This window comes from Talpa occidentalis, unplaced genomic scaffold (assembly GCF_014898055.3).
Source record: "Talpa occidentalis isolate TD23 unplaced genomic scaffold, MPIMG_talOcc4v2.1 talOcc4.6, whole genome shotgun sequence".
Classification (NCBI taxonomy): domain Eukaryota; kingdom Metazoa; phylum Chordata; class Mammalia; order Eulipotyphla; family Talpidae; genus Talpa; species Talpa occidentalis.
Window position 1 is genome coordinate 80,101,713 of NW_023604972.1, and position 20,276 is coordinate 80,121,988.

Sequence of the window (20,276 nt, forward strand, 5' to 3'; positions counted from 1 at the left end):
TTGACCTTTTGGATAGAAACGAGACAGAAAACAGCTAAGGGGAGGAAGGTGGGGGCAGGGAGGGCCAGAATCAGAATTCAGCCTGGACATAAAAAACGAATGAGGGAAGAGAAACAAAGAAAAAAACAAAACAGAAAAACCCTCTGGAATTTTCTAAAGATATAAGAAGCAAATCCAAGGCATGGCTAAAGACATTTGGCTTGGCTCATACCTTTGAACAAACTGAAGAGTGATAGTCACACTGTTAAGGGGAAAGAATGTCCTGAGCAAATTCCATACAGGCTTTGTGGAGTCCACCCCAACTCCATCAGGACACTGGGAACTACAAAATCCCATGATCACCAAAGGGAAGGTTGAGAGGACCTGAGGGCGGAGTTAAGCAACTATGTTCTCTGTTTGAGTATTTAACTAGGCATTTGGCCAGGGGCCGATCTCTTGGCCGCTGGGCACGCTGGGTTTTTCGCCAGCTGGGTGGGTCATTGGGATTTCAGGTCAGCGGAATGGGTAGGATGCGTTTACAAACTTATGTCCCTCTTTTTCTCCCTGAGTTATTCATTTCCTCATTTCCCCTTCCCTTGTAAATAAACCTTTAATCAACCTTTAGCGTGTGTCTCCAGCTTAACACTAATATGTCCCCTTTAAGTGCACGGGTGAGGACCCACAGTCAGGCAACCCGTTTTATGTCAGGGTTGCTCTGTAGCAGCTCTTCTATCTAGGGGAAACAGAACACACCCTGGCATGAAAGAGATGTAAGGATGGAGCAGGTGGACGGGTTGCCCTTGCACCACATATCTTGCCCAAAACATCTTTTTTTTCCCCCCCTTTTTTTTTTTTTAAAGATTTATTTATTTATACGAGCACTGGGTACAGTCAGAAGCACGGGAGGGTGAGAAAATTCACCAGAGCCAGAGTGGGGAGCAGAGCAGGCAGAAGGACTGAAGTACACTGCTGAGGGGAGCAGCAGGCGGCAGGAGAGGTCTGCGGGCCATGTGGGACCCTCCTCCAGTGGCCGGGGAGCAGCCGGGATCAAACCGGCGCTTCAGAGGCTGCAGGCAGCTTCGCAACCCAGCACTCAACAGCTGTGCCACTGAGGAGGTCCTTTTTTCCCTTTTGAGTCAACATTTAAATCATATATAAATTTAGCAGATTTAAAAAAATTTCACATATAGCTTGAGATTCAGACATCTTTTAAAAGTTTAACGAGGTCTAAACTGGAGACTCCTCTTCCCTTCCTACAGGGTGAGTAGAAAACAAAGCAGAATATTGGCTCTCTCCTTCAGGCATTCCGCCTCACCCAAGTTACCGAACTCAGATACATTTCCTCCTGGCTTCATGAGCATGTGACTTAAAGACATTTCAAGTGAAGATCTGAGTTAGAAAGAAGTAAATTTGCTATCACTGTTCGTATTCTAGTAAAAGCAATAGCACACAGAGTAAGTTCTGGTCTTTCCACCGTAAATTACCATTTCCTGGAACTATTTTTAATTCTGTACTAAGCACTCTTTAAGAAGCTTCACTGTTGGTTTGGAATTACTCATGTGTATGTATCAGCAACTCTCTACTAAATTGTAAAACATGTTTTCATTTCCCAATGCAGACTTTTATTTAAACCAAGATCAATATAGTCAATTGTTGTGAAGGAAGACTCATTCATTTGCACATTTTTCATGTACTCAAATAGATATTGAGTTTTTCTCAGGAATACATCGTCTATAGAGCTGACATGTATTGTTGATCTAACTTATGGTGACATGTCTGAAGTCTCTGATAATCTTGTTCCCGATGTTGATATGCCATTAAATTGATTCTAGGCGGAATTGCCTTCACATAAAGATCTTCACATAAAGATCCAGTTGCAATTTGTGTAATTGTAGACAGGTGATTATTTGATGAGAATTTAAAAAGACTATCTACATCACTTTGATAATACCAATTGATTTAGTCAAAATTATTTTAAATAGTGCATACGAAATAACACAATGCACAAATGATAACTTTTCAAATATTTTTAGACATTAGCAGAAAATTTCATAATTTCACTGAACACCAGAAAAAGATGTCCCTGTATTGCTTCACAATATAATTATTTTCAATTGTTAGAAATACTTAAAAGAACAGTTTATGTGATACATAACACACTATGTATGTTTTAAAGTGGTCTTTTGCAATTGACTTTCTCACATGGTCATATACAGCTTAGTGATGACTAGGTATAGAGGAAGTCTCATTGATTTAAATATATAATCCTCAATAACTAACTTATCTACTATAATTTACCAGCTCTTGTTTCTGATATAACAGAATTACTTGCCACTTCGGTGTCTGATATAAATGGGGATTTTTTTTAAGTATAATATGAACTTTTTAATTAAAAACAGCTAAAAAAGAATAGTTTGGTTATTGTGCTCCTTGTACAAAACACATAATTATATTGCATATCTAATATGCTATGTAATATATAATACTTTATGTATACATGTTGTATGTAGTCTTTTAATTTATACTAATTTTAAGTAATTACTAACTAAACAATCTTAAGAGTAACAAGGGTGATTTTGTATACTCAACATATATACCATACACAAATTTAAATTTGTCTTTCCTAAATGACCTATTTCATTGGAAAAACAGAGCTTACTTACTGAATGAATAAATAAATGAACAGAACTAGAACTCAAGAAATTTTTGGTATACCCCTTTGGGAATTATTACAGGCCATTACCAGTGGGCATAAGAAAACAGCTTCTTGATTTCATAATCATTTCCCATTTTGACTGGGGATAGCTGCTATGTCATCCGCCTTAATCATCAGACTTAATGCCAAAGGACTTTTGGCAGCATCACAGAATGAGATTCACCTTCAGCAGATGGAGATTTGCCATCAATAAACATAAAAAAAAAAAAAAAAGAAAGAAAGAAAGTGCAGGGCATACTTTGAAGGGAAGTCCAAATGAGGAATCTCCAAAACATCTGAACAGGGACAACCTCTGCAAAAGTGACTAGCTTTGTCATTTAGAAAGGTTTAGTATCCATCAGATCTATGTCTAAATTCTGGTATGTTCTAGTTAGTCTTTTCTCATTTTTTTTTTTATATGTGTCTTTAAAATTGTAAAGCAAAAGTTATGCGATTTCCAGAGTCAATGTTAGATATTAATGCTGTATTCAGACTTTTTGATAGGATAGATTTTAATTAGTGAGCAAGCAATAAAAAACTTCACATTAAAAAATGATAGTTATAGGGCCTCCCTGGTGGTGCAGGGGTTGAGCGCTGGGTTGTGAAGCTGCCCACAGCCTCTGCGGTGCCGGTTCGATCCCTGGCTGCTCCCCGGCCATCAGAGGAGGGTCCCACATGGTGCGCAGACCTCTCCTGCCACCCGCTGCTCCCCTCAGCAGTGCACTTCGGTCCTTCTGCCTGCTCTGCTCCCCGCTCTGGCTCTGGTGAATTCTCTCACCCTCCCGCGCTTCTGACTGTACCCAGTGCTTGTATAAATAAATAAATAAAAATCTTAAAAAAAAAAAAAAACACACAAAAATGATAGTTATAGCTTTACACATTCCTTTAGTGACTTGTAGTCATCTGTGTAGGTGGATTAAAGATATTTTTTGAGGGGAAACTAATGAAAACTAGACTTGCCACACTGGGCATTACATTGGCAGTTGCTTACCCCCATTCTCTGATGCACTGGCATGGGTCAGGCTCAGTAGCATCCAAATTTGATGTCACATAAGCTTGTGTTCATTTTGCAAAATTCAAGAATTTAACCTTCACTCACCAAGACTACAATGGAGTTTATCAGCTTCTTCCCTGGATGTGTCTCCCCATACTCTTCCATCTAAAGAATGCCTAGTCATTCTTCAAGATTTTACTCTGATTTCTACTTTTGCAAGATTGCTGGTTGGAATAGATTGAAGTATGAAGGCAGAGAAGGCAATGCAAACACTCCCTTATATTTCAATTAATTCATTATTAGTCAGTAAATGTTTATTAGGGTTATGTGATAACCACACTAGGGACTCCCAAATGATTCTCGCATCGGTCCTGCTCTCAAAGACCCACAGTTAAGCAAAGGAGACAGTTAAGTAAACTAACACAACACAGAGTGTTATGTGCTATTAAATAAACATGTCTGTCTGGAAGCACAGTGAAGAAGAAAAGGAATAGTAATGTGTAATTATGGGTAAGTAACATTTCAAGATAAAGCATTAGGGAGAGTACACAAATATATGCCAAAAAACATGTGTTTTCATCATTAGGTTGGAAGACCATGATTGTATTATTGTCAAGTTATTTAATGAATTTTGGGGTGCATGGCTGTGCAAGTGTTACATTGTACTCACTGCCCTGTTGATGCTAAGCTCTAACTTTGGTTGATATGAAAAGAAGGTATCTGTAGCCTTACTAAGCAGAAGTTTTAAAAATCATTTTGTGGCACTGTCAACTCCCCTTGTCTTCTGCCAGTCAGGATATACTCAGGATGGGTTTTTCTTAATGACAAAGGCAAGGAACAAAACAATACCAGCCAGTGAAGGCATGTACAGAAGTAAGAAATCCAACTGTATTTGTAGCCATTGAATTATGCGGGTAACCTGTTACCTCAACATAAATAATCTAACTGGACTAAAACAAAGAATAAGTCCATAGTTATCAGAGATAGATTGGAAAAGACATTTCTATTTTCCTCATACAAAGCAGGTTACAAAAGGGAAGTTGTTTTTTTTTTCCCCAAGATATGTTTACTGGGATAAAGGAAGTTTATTATATTTTTTGTTTTGTTTTACCGTCCAATTCATTTTTCTTAATTTGTTTTAATGAAATACCATTGTTTCACTTACTTGTACGTATTTTGACTGGTATAGGATTTCTCTCCTCAGGTTTGGTCACCTTAGCTCTCCCACCACCAAAGCACCCATAGTCCTCTACCACAGTCCATTGTGCTCTCCCCTCGCCCAGTTCCCATTACTCCCTTGCCCACTCCCCACCTGAATACCTTGGATCTATGGTCAACTTTCAAGGTCTTTTTGGAGCTGCTCCAGAGGTTATAAGTTCAAACCTCCACAAGTGAACACTTTCACACCCTGTCTATCCCCAGCACCCCAACAATCCTCCACCATGTTCAGTTACACCCCTTTCTTCCCCCACCCCCCTCACATTGCCTCCATTTCACAGTCAAATGTTAAGAGTTTATTATTGGCTTGGTTTTGACTGACCCTTTGTTATATTCCTCTATATTCCACATATAAGTAAGGCCAGCCTATATTTGTTTTTTTTCCTAACTTATTTCGTTAACATTATCCTCTCCAGTTCCATCCATGTTGTTGCAAATGGTAGGAGAGAAAGGAAATTTGAGTTGAAGTTTAAGGCATTTTATAAAATCTAATGGAAACTTCTAATTTCTCATGGTGTTTTTGATTATGAAGTCTAAAAAGATCCTCTGGCTACTACGAGATGAGCCAACACTGCCGGCTGACGCCCAAGGCTGTTCTGGAGGGAAGGAATTTCCTATTTCCCTTGTCTCTGTTTCATTCTGGGCACTCTGTTCTCCCCAGAGCCTCAGGCACTCCACTAGTAAATAGTGTTTGGGGAGTGCTGATTGATTTGGGAATAAAGTTCTTGAATATTTTAGCATGCCCGGGGTATTATTCCTAGTATCATTATAACAATAATTCACAGAAATTTACAACTGAAGTAATTGTGGCCACAATTCAAAGAACAATCTTTACACCAGAGATTATCAAATGTGTTTCTTCTGTGCCAACACAGAGAGCAGAGGAAGGGATGTTATAATTTAGGAACAAAAGTAACAATAATAGTATTAATACTGATGATGATGAATAAAATAAACACATAAATAAATAAGCATTCCCTACATGGTTTGTTACCATCTTTCACCTCCTATTGTCTGGTGATTCTAATTCTAGGTCAGGAGGTTGAAAGTCCCTGCTTAACAGATGTGAAAGGTTACTGATCACAGAAGAAAGCTTTCATGGCCCCCCTACACACAAATACTCATACCACCTGCAGTTCATGTGCCCTGATGTGAATGGATTTCACACCCCTTCCTCTTGAGTGTCCCACTTTGCCCAGCATCTCCCAGGTCTGCCTGAGATAAGCCCTGCTTTAAATTTGTCTTCTGGCTTGCTCCTAATAACCTATTAAATAATTAATCCAGTTTTAACCTGTGGAAAACAAATAATCTGGTCACTCCAAACCTAGGCTCATTACCAAGAAAAGTTTAAACTTAAGAAAGTTTTTCCAGGTTTTTTCCACAGTGTCTTTCTCACTAGGCACATGCAGTTTTCTTCCCAGATCTACCCCTTAAAAAGTGAAAAAAAGGAAGAAAGAGAAGGGAGGGAGGGAGAGAGGGAAGGAGAGAGGGAGGGGTTGAAGGAGGACAAATACTTGCAAATATCCTACCCAACAAAATCTTCCACTCACTGTACAAAACTATTCCTTACTTAAGTTTGGAGGCTTTATCCACCTCACACTCCCTTATCTTACCCCTTGTTTCTTTCACCATTCCTTGCAGGGATAGAGACATATATCAATGACTGAGGATTGGGAATTAAAATAACCTCTTTCTTTTTCAGCACTTCAAAAATGTCGATACTTTTAAGTTGTTAAATTGTTTAAGTTTTCGCAGTCCAGAATCTCATGTTAGGGTTTTGTGGCATGTATCAGGAATTAACTATGGCAGGAGAAGACCACCTACTTCATGGTCCACCCCATCCCTAATCTCCACTACAGAACCGTGAGGAAACTCCATAGAATGACTTGATTTCTCTGAATCACTTCAGCTTATGGTGCACCACTTGCAACATTTTTCAAAAGCAAAGATATGACTAAAATCTGATGTTTTAGTTACCCAAGAGCACACATGTACACAGTAAATGGTAGCTGACTGATGGGATTCAGTTACTGTGTGGTTTTCCATTTGGTGGTTTTTTCCAGAATTCTGGTTATATGTACCATACTGTCATCCAGAGCAAAGCAATTTCTGATTTATTTTGAGATAAAATGCTAAGCCAAAAGCTCCATTATGATTATGCAAATGATATCCTAGTGCCAACTAATTAGCATTTTTAAGGCAAAGAATTTGGAAGAGATGGTATGTTATGCTTATTACACCTAGTGTGAAAGCAAATCATGTATTTCCTTAGGACATGTGGCATCTAAGTCTTTTCCTGCCCATAAACCTCACATAAAATTGAAGGAAATACATGTGAGATCTTTTTTTCTTTTCAAAAAATCTTAACTCATATCAAGTGGTCAACCTGTCACCCATTGGCTGGTAACAAAAGAACAGCACAGATCAGCATTTTAGGACAGGGTACACTATTTCCATCTAGTGGTCAAAATGATAACTGAATAGAGAAGCTTAGCCTCATAAAGAATAAAATGCAGAAACAAGGTGGCTAATATTTCTGAAACAATTATAACTCATGTACTTTATACACTTTTTCAAATGTAAGGAGCTATTCATTAGCTCTCTATCATTTTTCCTAAAGACTATAGCTAGTGCCCTTTCTTCTTTCTTCTCAAACACTTGACTCTCCACTTCCCACGCATAACAGATGATTTTCCTCCACAAAGAGAAAATAGTAAGCATCAAAAAGGAACACTCTCTTTGTCCACCATCAAACTGAGAAATTCATCTACACACCCACATTCCCCCACTCTACCCCCTGTTCCCAACTCAGACAAAACCTCTGCTTTGTATCTCAGTCACTTTTATATCCTCAGAAACCCACCTTCATCCTTTCTCCCACTGTGCTAGTGCCTTTCCATATGAATTCAAACAAATCAATTATTTCTCATCTTAAGTAAAATCCCTTTTAATTCCTACTTCTCCATCCAGCTACCTTCATACCGCCTCCTCATTCCAAGCCACATCTCTTGAAATAATTTTCTTTATAATCACTGTCTTGATTCTCCCTTCACACTTAGATATCAACCCACCTCAATCTGGTTTCTGCTCCCACCACTATGGAAATTTTTCTCACTGGATCATTGGCTGACCTACATTTCACAAAATCCAATGAACATTTCCAAAACTGTTGGCCTCTCCCTCCTTTCTGAAATGCTCCTTTCTCTTTGCTTCCATGACACCTAAAGTCAATGGTTTCCTCAACTATGCTCATGTCTTAGTTTCTTACCCTTCCCTGCAAATGCCAGCATTTTCAGGATTGACACAAGGACCTTTTGTTCTCCTAATTCTGCATATCCCTGGCTGATCTCATTGACTCAAATGCCCTTCCATCTACAGATGATGCACAACCCTCCCAATAAACTTCTTTAATTCATACTTGTCTCGAGAGCTTCACACACATATATCATATCAGGACAGCTCACCTAGAGGTGTGTTTCACATACTTCACGTTCAGCCACTGATTCTTCCTCTTTCAGTATTCTTTTACTGTGAATAGCCCCCCATTTATTTACCCTGTTCTCCTATTTTGAATCTTGAAACAATCCTCACTCTTTCCAAACAGCTCTCATAAGGAATGATCCTCCAACATATGATATCCATCTAGTGATTAATGGACATGGAGGTCTGAAAAACACAGCCTTTGGGGTTAGCCTCCTGCAACAGAGGGCAGAGGAGGAGAAGGGCAAGAAGAGAATCTGAGAATAAATGAGCAAAGGTCATCACAAAAACATGATCACATTTCATACTACTTAGTAAACTTTTTCTTTCACTGCAAACTGCAAGGCCCCTGAGGGCAAGGGTTATGGATTATCCAATTTATCCTGTTTTCCTTTTACTTTCTAGCAAAGCAATGATACTCAAGAATGATTCAGTAAAAACAAACTGAATGAATAAAGCAATACTATTTTTCACTTTTTCAGGTGAGGAAAATAAGGCACAGAGAGGCAAAGTAATTAAATTGTCCAGTGTCCCACAGCAGAAAGGTGGATCTTTAATTTCAGTCTGGTTTGTCTGGCCCATACTCTTGTTTCTATACCATACTGACATGAACAACTCTTATTATTTTGCTTTTTAATGCAATTTCTCACAACACACCAATGGGAAAAAAAAAAAACAAAACATGCAGCCCATTCAGTGGTGCTTGTGAGTGGCATCACAGATTCCTTCTTTCATTATTTATCATTTAACAAAAAGTTATTGAGCATATTAAGTCTGACTAAACACTCTATGTGAAAAGAAAATTATCAATTTGGCTCCATATTGTATCAGAACTGCAGAGAATAGCCTTGCACTTAAAAATATAATAGGCTTTCGGGCCTCCCCGGTGGCGCAGCGGTTGAGCGCTGGGTTGCGAAGCTGCGCGCGGCCTCTGCGGCGCCGGTTCGATCCCCGGCTGCTCCCCGGCCACCAGAGGAGGGTCCCACATGGCGCGCAGACCTCTCCTGCCGCCCGCTGCTCCCCTCAGCAGTGTACTTGGGTCCTTCTGCCTGCTCTGCTCCCCGCTCTGGCTCTGGTGAATTCTCTCGCCCTCCCGCACTTCTGACTGTACCCAGTGCATGTATAAACAAAACAAACAAACAAACCAGCAAACAAATAAATAAAGCATGCCTCTATTAAAAAAAAAAAAAATATAATAGGCTTTCAATATGCATACAAATAGTTTTTTATAATAATATAATAGTATAATATACATGCACAATATGCACAATATGCACATATTGTGCACGATTTCACAATATTCCCAGACCACATACACATGCACAATATGCACAATATGCACATATTGTGCACGATTTCACAATATTCCCAGACCACAATACAGTTTAGAAAATAATTATCTATTTGGTAAAGACAAAAATCATGTTTAAATGTAATAATATTCTTTTTTGGTGTTTCTATAACCCCCCCTAAAATAATTTGTTGGAAATTTTTAACTTTTAGAAAAAATTATTGTATAAACAATCTTACAGTATTAAAAAATACTACTCAATTAAAATAACTTCATAAAAGTTAAAAAAAATTTACAAAATACTAATAATCAACTCTATAGCCTTTGTTACTGAATATAAGGCATCACATTTTCCAGCTGGGACAATTAGACTGAAAAGTGTCCCAAGGAACTGAAGAATAGGGATTAGCACTTTTTTGTGTACCATTAAAATATTTATTTTTAACTGAGGTAATACTGGGATTAGCTTCTAAAAAATGGAATGACAACCAGAGAAAGAAAAATCAGTCAGATTGGTACCTTGTTAATCTATAACAATTTTTGGTCATGGTAAATAAATTCTTCATTTCTCCTCTGCCCAAGTAAAATGGCAAGTACCAACAAGAATGTAGACAGTTTAACTGACATAGTTCATTTAAATACATAGTTTAGTTAATACTCTAGATCTGCAATGAACTCTAATTTCTTTCCCTTATATGAAACTTTTCATAGAGATCACATTGCTCTTCATCAGTCCCATGTTTTATTGATCACGGGAAGGACACAACTTCCATGAGATGCAGAAAGTGGTAAATTAGAAAAATTAACTATGAAGTTATTAGCAAATAGTTTATATTTATCTTAATATAACTTAATGCATGTCTTCTCCATGCCTGAATTTATAATGAATAAACAATGAATGTTTAATTGTTCTTTCAGAATAAAAACTGTTCTCCAATAACCCTCTTAATTGAAGCTCTTACTTTAGTTTCCCTGTTATCAAAGCAGAAAGATTGCTTACCTCTTCCCTAAGTAATCTGAGGGGAAAATTGCGTTAAACTTTAAACAATGGTATTTTAAAAGACCAGGTTAATTTTTAAAAGTATTCATTTGGGGGGTGAGGAGGGATATCTATCTGAGAGGTAAAATATTCTTACAACAGGTAAGAGATTTGAGTGCCAGGACTTTTTATTTTTTTTCCTATCTTGTTAGTTCCAACCACACTTACCTTTCTCATTTTCTATTCATTCATGCTTCAAATCCAGTGGCTTTCAAATCTGGCTACACCTTAACTTGACCTCTACCCTGACCATTCAAAATCTCCCTACTGTCCGCCAGACACTAGAATTGTTAACATTACTCAGGCGACGCCTATGTAGGGCCATGGTTTCAGCTTAAGAGGAATTTAAGACAGCTTGGCTGGTCAGATGATCCTATGATATCATTTAACCCTAAGATATCAAAAATATTTAATGTGACTGCCAAGTTTTAGTACTTCAAACATTAATTAACTTTATGCCCTAATTAGGTAATCAATCTGTTCAACTCTTTCATCTATGGAAATATTGTTGACCTAGTCCTGTCTGTTTCTTAACAAACACAGTATCTAACCATCTGAGGAAGCTAGGGGCACATTCTTCCAGAAAACAGCACATTTGTATGAAATTCTGTGCATTATTTCACAATATCCCCCAGATGATGTGAAGCCAGCCATCAATTCCTCTAAGGCACAAGTCTAAGAACAATAACTGAATTGAAATAAAACTTCAACTCAGTACAAGGAACAATTAGAACTGCCCTATAATGCAACAGTCAATGGCTACATAAGGCCTTAAATTGGGGAAAATGATGAGCATGTGGAAATAATGTAAAGAAGTGCTTAAAATATAGATATGTGAAAAATATATGCTGATTGAACATGTAGGCTATATAGATACAAATTAGAAAGTCATGTAAATATGAAAAATCAATAGGAAAATGAATCACCACTTTACTATAAAATTCTTTTACTAAACATATTTTCTATAAAAATTATAATAGCTGGATTATATGATGATTCAAAGGATGATTTTTATCATCGTGCCTTTGTGGCAGTCATGGCAGAATTAAACAATACCAAATTACTTGAGAGAAGGTTATGCAGAAACCAACTGTGTTAGAAATTTAAACAGGGGTCACCAAACTAGGAAAGGATGCCAAGATGCCGAGCAAGCAGATACTGAGTGGCACACAGCCAAACGAAAAAGCATACGGGTCTTCTACTTTTCTAGGTAGTTTATCCAGCACATGAGAATAGTTCTAAGTATCTTGAGATTTGTGATTCCATGTTATCTTATCATCATTGTTTTTTACACACACAGCAGTCAGTCTTTGCTAATCAATGCAATTTCTTTCCTAAATGTAAAACATATACCACCAACACACTTTTTATGTTCATGAATGGAGTTCACTTGCATATGTTTGACTTATTTTGATCAACCTCTAACATGATATCTACTAAACTGGACAGAGAGTAAATAATGTACCTGGATGGTACATCAAAGGTAAGTCATTGTATATAAACCTTTCAATGATGCTGTATTTTACAGTAGGATAAACAACCCTAACCACTATTGTAAGTGGTGCACACACTAAGACACACATACACACACATGCCCATATATACCCTTAAACTCAGCTTGCATGTTAGATCATAAGTATTTCCTGCCCTTTCCCACACACCCTCAAAAACAGACAAGTGTCCCTATTGTAAAATCAGTAGTCCAGGTCTCTAGAACTGACCTACATCCCCTGACCTTACCTCTTATAAAATCTAGCACTGCAAAACACTTAGCTTAAATTATGCATATAGTTTTGGACCTTTTGGCTAATGCCCATGTCTTAATGAAGGCTGGGATGGTCTCAATTTCTTTTTATAATTATTTGCCCAACATCTAGGATAAAACCAAGATATGGTGCATATTAATACCTAAACATTGTTGAAATGAGACAATGAATACATAAATCTACCAATCAATTAAATCTCTACCCCATCCCTATCATGAATGGTTAATCAATCAGATACAATTCAACCTGAAGGAAAGATAACAGAAAAGAATATTTATTTAACTCAGCTATTTGTTTTTATTTATTTTTTTGGCAATTCTATTATGTCATATATTTCAAAATGAATATGTTAGTATAATTTATAGACACTGCTAAATATATTTCATAAGAACACATAAAGAATATCAATTAAAAATATGAGGATAAATGATATACTTGCATATATCATTTTTTCAGTACCAAATTGTTTTATTTTTTTTATATTTTTTAAAAAATTTTTTATTTAAATTTTATTTTTATATTCCCCATACAATTACAATCCCCTTATTTTGACCCCAATCCCTCCTTTCCCTGCCCCCCACGCCCCATAGAGTGTCTCTGGTTCATAGTTGTTTGTTGATTTTGATATTTTCTTTCTTATAGTTATTCTTTTTCCTGGTCCCTTATTTAAGTTTTCTAGATTCCTGCTATGAGTGAGACCATCCGGCATTTTTCTTTTTCTTTCTGGCTTATTTCGCTGAGCATGATCCCTTCTAGCGCCATCCATGTTGCTGCAAATTGCATGTGTTTATCTTTTTTGAATGCTGAGTAATACTCCATGGTGTATATGTACCACATCTTCTTGATCCAGTCATCTATTTTTGGGCATTTGGGTTGTTTCCAAAGCTTAGCTATTGTAAACAGTGCTGCTATAAACATAGGGGTGCAGGTGCTCTTTGGAATTGATGCTTCTGTGTCCTTTGGGTAAATCCCTAGGAGTGGAATGGCTGGATCTTATGGAAGCTCTATATTTAGTAGGTCAATAAATCTCCACACAGCTAGCTCTCCATAGTGGTTGGACCAGTTTGCACTCCCACCAACGTGCAGAAGAGTTCCTTTTTCTCCACAACCTCGCCAACATTTGTTATTGCTAGTTTTTTTAATATGTGCCATTCTCACTGGTACAAGATGGTATCTCATTGTAGTTTTGATTTGCATTTTCCTCATTACAAGTGATGTTGAACATCTTTTCATATGCCTGTTGGCCATTTGCATTTCTTCTTCAGAGAAGTTTCTTTTTAGCTCTTCTGCCCATTTTTTGACTGGATTATTTTCTTTGTTTTTGTTGAGTCTCATCAGCTCTTTGTAGATTTTTGTGATCAGTCCTTTATCATTAGTATTGTGTGCAAAAATGTTCTCCTAGTCGGTAGGGTTTCTCTTTGTTTTGGTTATTGTCTCTTTTGCTATGCAGAAGCTCTTTAATTTGATGTAGTCCCAGCTGTTTATCTTTGCCTTCACTATCACTGCTTTGGGTGATGTATCTGTAAAGATGTCTTTGAGGTGCATATCGTGTAGTGTTTTGCCTATATTTCCTTCTATGTATTTTATGGTTTCAGGTCTTATGTCTAGTTCTTTAATCCATTTTGAGTTGGTTTTTGTGCATGGTGTGAGGTAGTAGTCAAGCTTCATTCTTTTGCATGTAGCAACCCAGTTTTCCCAGCACCATGTATTGAAAAAACTTTCTTTGCTCCAATGTATATTCTTTGCTCCTTTGTCAAAGATTGGTTGACCATAAATCTGTGGGTTTATTTCTGGATTTTTTTTCAATTCCATTGGTCTGTGTGTCTGTTCTTGTTCCAATATCATGCAGTTTTGATGATTATGGCTTTGTAGTATAGTTTGAAGTCTGCGTGTGATGCCTCCATTCCCTTCTTTTTTTTTTTTTTTTTTTTTTCAGGAGAATTTTGGCTATTCAGGGTTTTTGGTAATTCCATATGAATTTCATCAATAATTGTTCTATTTGAAAAATGACATTGAAATTTTTATTGAAATAGCACTGAATCTGTATATTGCTTTTGGTAGGATGGCCATTTTTATAATGTTTATTCTTCCAATCCATGAGCAGGGGATGGCTATCCATTTATTTGTGTCTTCTTCTATTTCTTTTAACAGTGTTTTATAGTTTTCTTTGTATAGGTCCTTTACCAATTTTTTGTTAGATTTATTCCCAAGTATTTGATTTTTTTTGTTTCAATAATAAAAGGTATTTTTTTTTATTTCTTCCTCTTCAGATTTATTGTTTGTGTATATGAAGGCTGCTGACTTTTGTGTATTGATTTTGTATCCTGCCACTTTACTGAACTGATTGATTAGTTGAATTAGTTTTTCTGTGGAGTTTTTGGGGTTCTCTATGTATATTATATCATCTGCAAATAGTGATAGTTTGACTACTCCTTTTCCTGTTTGGATTCCTTGTATGTCTTTCTCTTGTCTTATTGCTCTGGCTAGGACTTCCAGTATTATATTGAAAAGCAGTGGTGAGAGTGGACATCCTTGTTTTTGAACTCAGCTATTTGCAAGGATTGTGCTAGCTGTATTACTTTGACACCAGAAACTATTGGGTAATATTATACTGACTCCCTTTTTACAAATAGATAATCTCACATTCACTTGGGCTTAGCAACTTGCCCAAGGACATACAAAAGTAAGCAACATGATTTTACTGAAGTTTGGTGAGTTTTGAATTTTCTTAGAATGGTCTTTAAAATTGTAGAGCCGTGCTTATAACTGTATTAAATCGGCATTTGCATAATTTGCATTTAGGGTGATTCTATTTTAAAGCACTGAAAAAAACTTTTGGATGCTGACTCTAGATATTGTGGAATATGAAATATAACAAAAACTGAAGAAAGTATATAAACTGAAGCAACTGTTTAATGTTGAAATTTTGATGAGGGAATCATCTGACATGTAAATTAGAGTTTGTATGCTTAGAATTATTAGTATAAAGTTAAGCAGCATTTCAGAACTGAAAATACGATTTCAAGAACTACAATTATTTTCATTTCAAAACATTCAATTTACTACCTTGGTACCATTAACTTGTAGATAAGTTTACCCTCCAAAAACCTACCTCTAGTTCCAAAGACTCTAAATTAGGTAATTATTTTCCACCCGCTCACATCATATTCTGTGGCATGTGCCTGGGTTCAACGCCCTTTACACTTTCACCCATTTGCAGACATCAGCCTTTCCTTTACCAGATCAACTCTGCTGACCTGAATGCTGATGGGCCTCCTGGGACTGAAGGAGACACTCCATCTGACCACTGCCTGGCCCAAGAACTGTGGTAACTGTTTAGATAAAGAAGCTGAAGTCAGCAAGAATTGACAAAAGGACTCTCACTTGGTTCTGTGACTGTATTCCTTCCAACACTTTCAAAAGACAAATATGACCCTACATCTCTAAATCATATACAGAGTTGTAAGCCAATGTTGACTCAAAAAAAGAATAGCTAAACTATGAATTTAAAAAAAAAACAAAACAGTATTATCTAGTATTATGTGCCCCAACCTTATTACTATGAATAAATTAAATAAACTTAAAATATGATCAGCTTTCATCTTTGACACTTGTGTTCTACCTGGGAAAGAGACAACTAACTTTCACAGAATGATTAGAAAATAGTATGAACCTGTTATATAGATGGTTACGGGCTGAACTGTGTGACTCCCAAATTCATATGATGAAATCTTGACCACCAGTATCTCAGAATGCAATGGCATTTAGAGATAAGTAAGTTAAAATTAAGTCTTGAAGTGGACCCTATCTAATGTGATTGTTGTCTTTTAAGAGGAGGAGATTAGAACACAGAGAACAGACTATGGTGAGTCATAGGGAGAAGACAGCCACCTGCAAGTCAAGGAGAGTGGCCTCAGAAGAAAACACGAGCTCTCAGACTTCTTCCCTTCAGAACAATGAGGAAATAACTTTTGATTGTTTAAGCCACCAGTCAGAGGTACTTTATTATGGCAGTCCAAGGAAGCTAATACACAGACTCTGATGAAGAATGATTTTAGGAGAGGGATAAAACACTGTATGCCAGAGTACTTGATAAAGGTTTGTGCAGGACATCAGTCAGAACTGAACACAGGTAAAAACTAAGCAAAGGAGAGGTAGAGGGGTGGTATTATAGGAGAAAAAACTCTCACCCCATGCACCTCTGGCCTGTACCCCAGTTCTTGTATGCATAAAAAATAAATAAATCTTTACAAAAACCTCAAAGATGTAAGCATAAAAATTAGTAGAGAAAATAACTTAAGTCACTGGCAATGTCTCTAAAGTATTTGAATCTCTGCAATTTCTTAATATCAAATGCTAAAGTATTTCTATTGACAAGCTTATTCATTCACATTGGCTAGAAGGTTCCTACTTGCATTAATTGTAATATAATATGAAAGGTTATACTAACATAGATATAAACATATTCTATTTGTTATATGTGTTTAAATATTGAAATTCCCATTGCCAAAGAATGATTATGGCTATAGGCAAAATACCATTGAAACATTATAAATTCAGTTGTATTTTATATATCATACATACACAGGAGCTATACATATAAAAAGAGAAATAAAGATGCCCACAATATATGAAATAAATTTTCCTCAGTTGATGATCACCATCCAGTTTATACATATTTATTATCTAAATACTTAAGGATTTTCTGGAGGAAATTGATACATGTATTCATGATTATGTATCAGTGAAGCATTTAAGTAGATAGCACTAAACATATACAAATGAAAATTAAATATGAATTTTTTTATATTTTTAACTTTTAGAAACAGACAGGCAGACACATTAAAAAGGAAAGAAAACTCTCAGCATTGTCTATATCTGTTTCCATTTGGGATTTTTGGAAAATGTTTAAAAGCTGTGTTAAGGTGCGTAATTTTCAATCCAAGCCAGCTCAGACTCATCAGCTGTTCATCTACCCAGCAGGCAGGTGTAAATAAATATTTCATGAACATTCCTCATGATCCTCTCCTTACATGAACAGCAACAACTACCCACCCCCACCCCACTTTCCTGTGCTGTTAATCCCCTTCCTTAGGAAAGAGAGGGGTGTTTGAATGACACTAAATATTCTTACCAATATCAAGTTGTGTCATTCTTTACTGTTCACATTATTTTTTACCTTTGTTTCATTGTGTGTATAAGTTGTTCGCTCTACATCACGCAGGTGCACTTTCATTCAGCATTAAGGAAGAGGAAAACCAAAAGTACTTACCTAAAAACAAAACACAAAAAGAACAGGATTATAGTTGGCATGTTTGATTGCCTGTCAATGCACTGAGGTGGGGACAAAACACACCTAAATAATCTGATGGTGCTGAGCACCCAGCAAAGAGCGAGCATGCAGCAACCAATGACCACACATAGGAGATGGACACTATTCTGAAAGGTAAAACAGCAAAGGGGTATTTCTTATAACTTTTAAAATGAATAGATGAAGCAAAATTTTGATTTTCTTTTCTTTAAAAATTTGTATACAAGCTAAATGAGAAGAATGTCCTGTGGAGTATACTTTATCATCTCTATATACTTGAACAAGTTTGCTGTCTATAATATTTTCTTTAGTGCTGTCTATATAAGCCAAGAGACCTTGATTCCAGACCTTTTATCTCCTCTAAATTAGAACTTGTACGTCCTGTCTCCTAACAGCATCAGGAAGAGGACAGGGACATGCCTGACACTAGCAGGTAATAAGAGCTTTGCTAGCAGTTATCTTCATGACTATGAGGCCTTGGGCCTCCTTTAATATGAGACATTATAACATTGGCAGAAGGGTTTGTTTGATGAGACTTTGGGCATGATTGAAATAGATCACAGGAAAACTAATCCAGGTAATCACGTGCAGCACAAGACAGAGTAAGACAGAGTCTGTCAAATATACATGTAAGTAGTTACATTTGAACCATAAATGACAACTCTCTGTGGTTTTCATCAATGTGTTAGCTGCCTCCATGCAGCTAGGCACAGACAACCCTCTACAAGGCAAAGCAGGAAATATGTTTGGCAGAGCTCTTGTGAGTGACTCTTCTGGAATAGGTGGTATAAGGCACAGGAGATACCAAGTAAGGAAACTTGCTCATTCTGTCAGTTATCAAAAGTCAAAGAAACAGTCTCTTCAGAAGAAATGCATTTCCTGTTTCACCCTTGACAGGCTAGACAAAGACTCCCAAGCAAAAATGAGATGTCTAAGAAAGGAATAGTTCTCATCTACAAAGAGGACAGAAAACATCTACACAGTGATGGCAGCAACATCATGAGCTGCCCAATCTGATGTTGGCCAATTAACCAATGCAAAGGGCAGAGGTTCCAAAAGCCAAGGAGTCCCAAGTCAACCTGTGTCACAACCACTTGGACTACTTAGTGAAAACATGACATCCTTGGCACTCATCCAGATCTACCGAATCAGAATCTCAGAGGTATGATGTGGAAATTGCATATTAAATATGCAAACCTCAGGTGAATTTAATGTAGCCAGCTAGGTCCCAGTCTATACATATAGTTTTAGGAATCACATACTAGAAGGTGTGGATTGTCGCCTTTATAAGAGCTACTTATCAGAGATCACTGTGAGGAAACTGAGCATATCACATCAGAATTTAATGAAATATCATAATTTAATGAAACATCAGGAACAGAGATAAGGAATCTGTCACTTCCTTATTTATTTACTTCATCAACAAACTGCTCATAAAAAACAAAATCACTTAGTATAACCCCTGTTACTGTAACTGGCCTGTGCCACATCAACACTGTTTTTCATTCTTACGGAGTGGTGGTTCTTGCTAATAAGGTACATTCTGCACTCTCACTCACAGAGGGTGCTGTTTTCTTATTAGACATTCTATTGCAGGTACTTGGTACCAACAATAACACAATAAACATTCTGTTCCCTGATTTCATCTATGAATTAATCCAATCAATAGTTTTGAGTATTACAAAGGTATGGCAAAATCTCCTGTCTGCAAACTCCCATTATTCTGAATAGACTTTAATTAAGCATAATTTATCTTAGCATCTCTTGACCTATGTTATCCTCATTTTAGCTGTAACTATGTAGATAGCTCTTGAGCTATTTTTAATCTAAATAATGGGAAGAAGTTGATCACTTTTTTTTAGAAAATATTTTGATTACCTTTTAGTGTTTCTTGGTCTTGGGCCTTTAAACATTTTTATTTCACCTCCAGAATTTTGTGTCATATTTAAAAAGATAGGAAAACATTTCCCAGGTGCATATCAAATTTCATTCTCGACAAAGAGAATTTCCAGATTAAAGTGCTCCTCTTCTAAGTGAAATATGACTTAAAAAAAAAAAAACTAGTCATATCTGCAAACTCTGAACTGACCTTAATATTAATTATTATATTTATCATAGACTAAATGGAAGTATCGTTATATCTCATATTTGCAGGTGAAACTATATTGCCATTTTAAAAGATTTTCTACCTGTCTGTCTTGACATTATATGTGTTCATTTTGTGTTTCTTAAATAAATGAAATTACTATCAATATAAAAGCACAGGGGACTGAGGTGATGGTGCACAGATACACTGGTGAAGGAAACTCTATGGGGACTACACCTGAGGGGGCGGGGGGAAGCAAATATTGTTTAAAAATGAATGAGGTAAGAAAATAAAAAATAATAATAATAAATTAGGAACTAAAATAAATATATATATATATAGTACTGACCATTGGGGGGTAGAAAGGGAGGAAGTGCATTAGAACATTTTTTATAAATGTCCTCTATCTTAGAATGC

At 36.6% G+C, this 20,276-nt stretch overlaps 1 protein-coding gene across 5 annotated transcripts in view; it reads right to left on the reverse strand.

Moving 5' to 3' along the window:
- The window catches only part of LOC119260262 (cAMP-specific 3',5'-cyclic phosphodiesterase 4D), an 832,289-nt gene that overhangs the window by 387,995 nt on the left and 424,018 nt on the right, over nt 1-20,276 (reverse strand). The window contains exon 1 of one of the 5 annotated variants that reach the window (XM_054687945.1): nt 10,177-10,251. The exons of the other annotated variants lie outside the window; for them this stretch is intronic. Coding sequence (XP_054543920.1) covers nt 10,177-10,223 — 47 coding nt within the window. The 5' untranslated portion in view covers nt 10,224-10,251. Of the gene's footprint in view, nt 1-10,176; nt 10,252-20,276 lie in introns of those variants that run through there. 5 annotated transcript variants of the gene reach the window in all.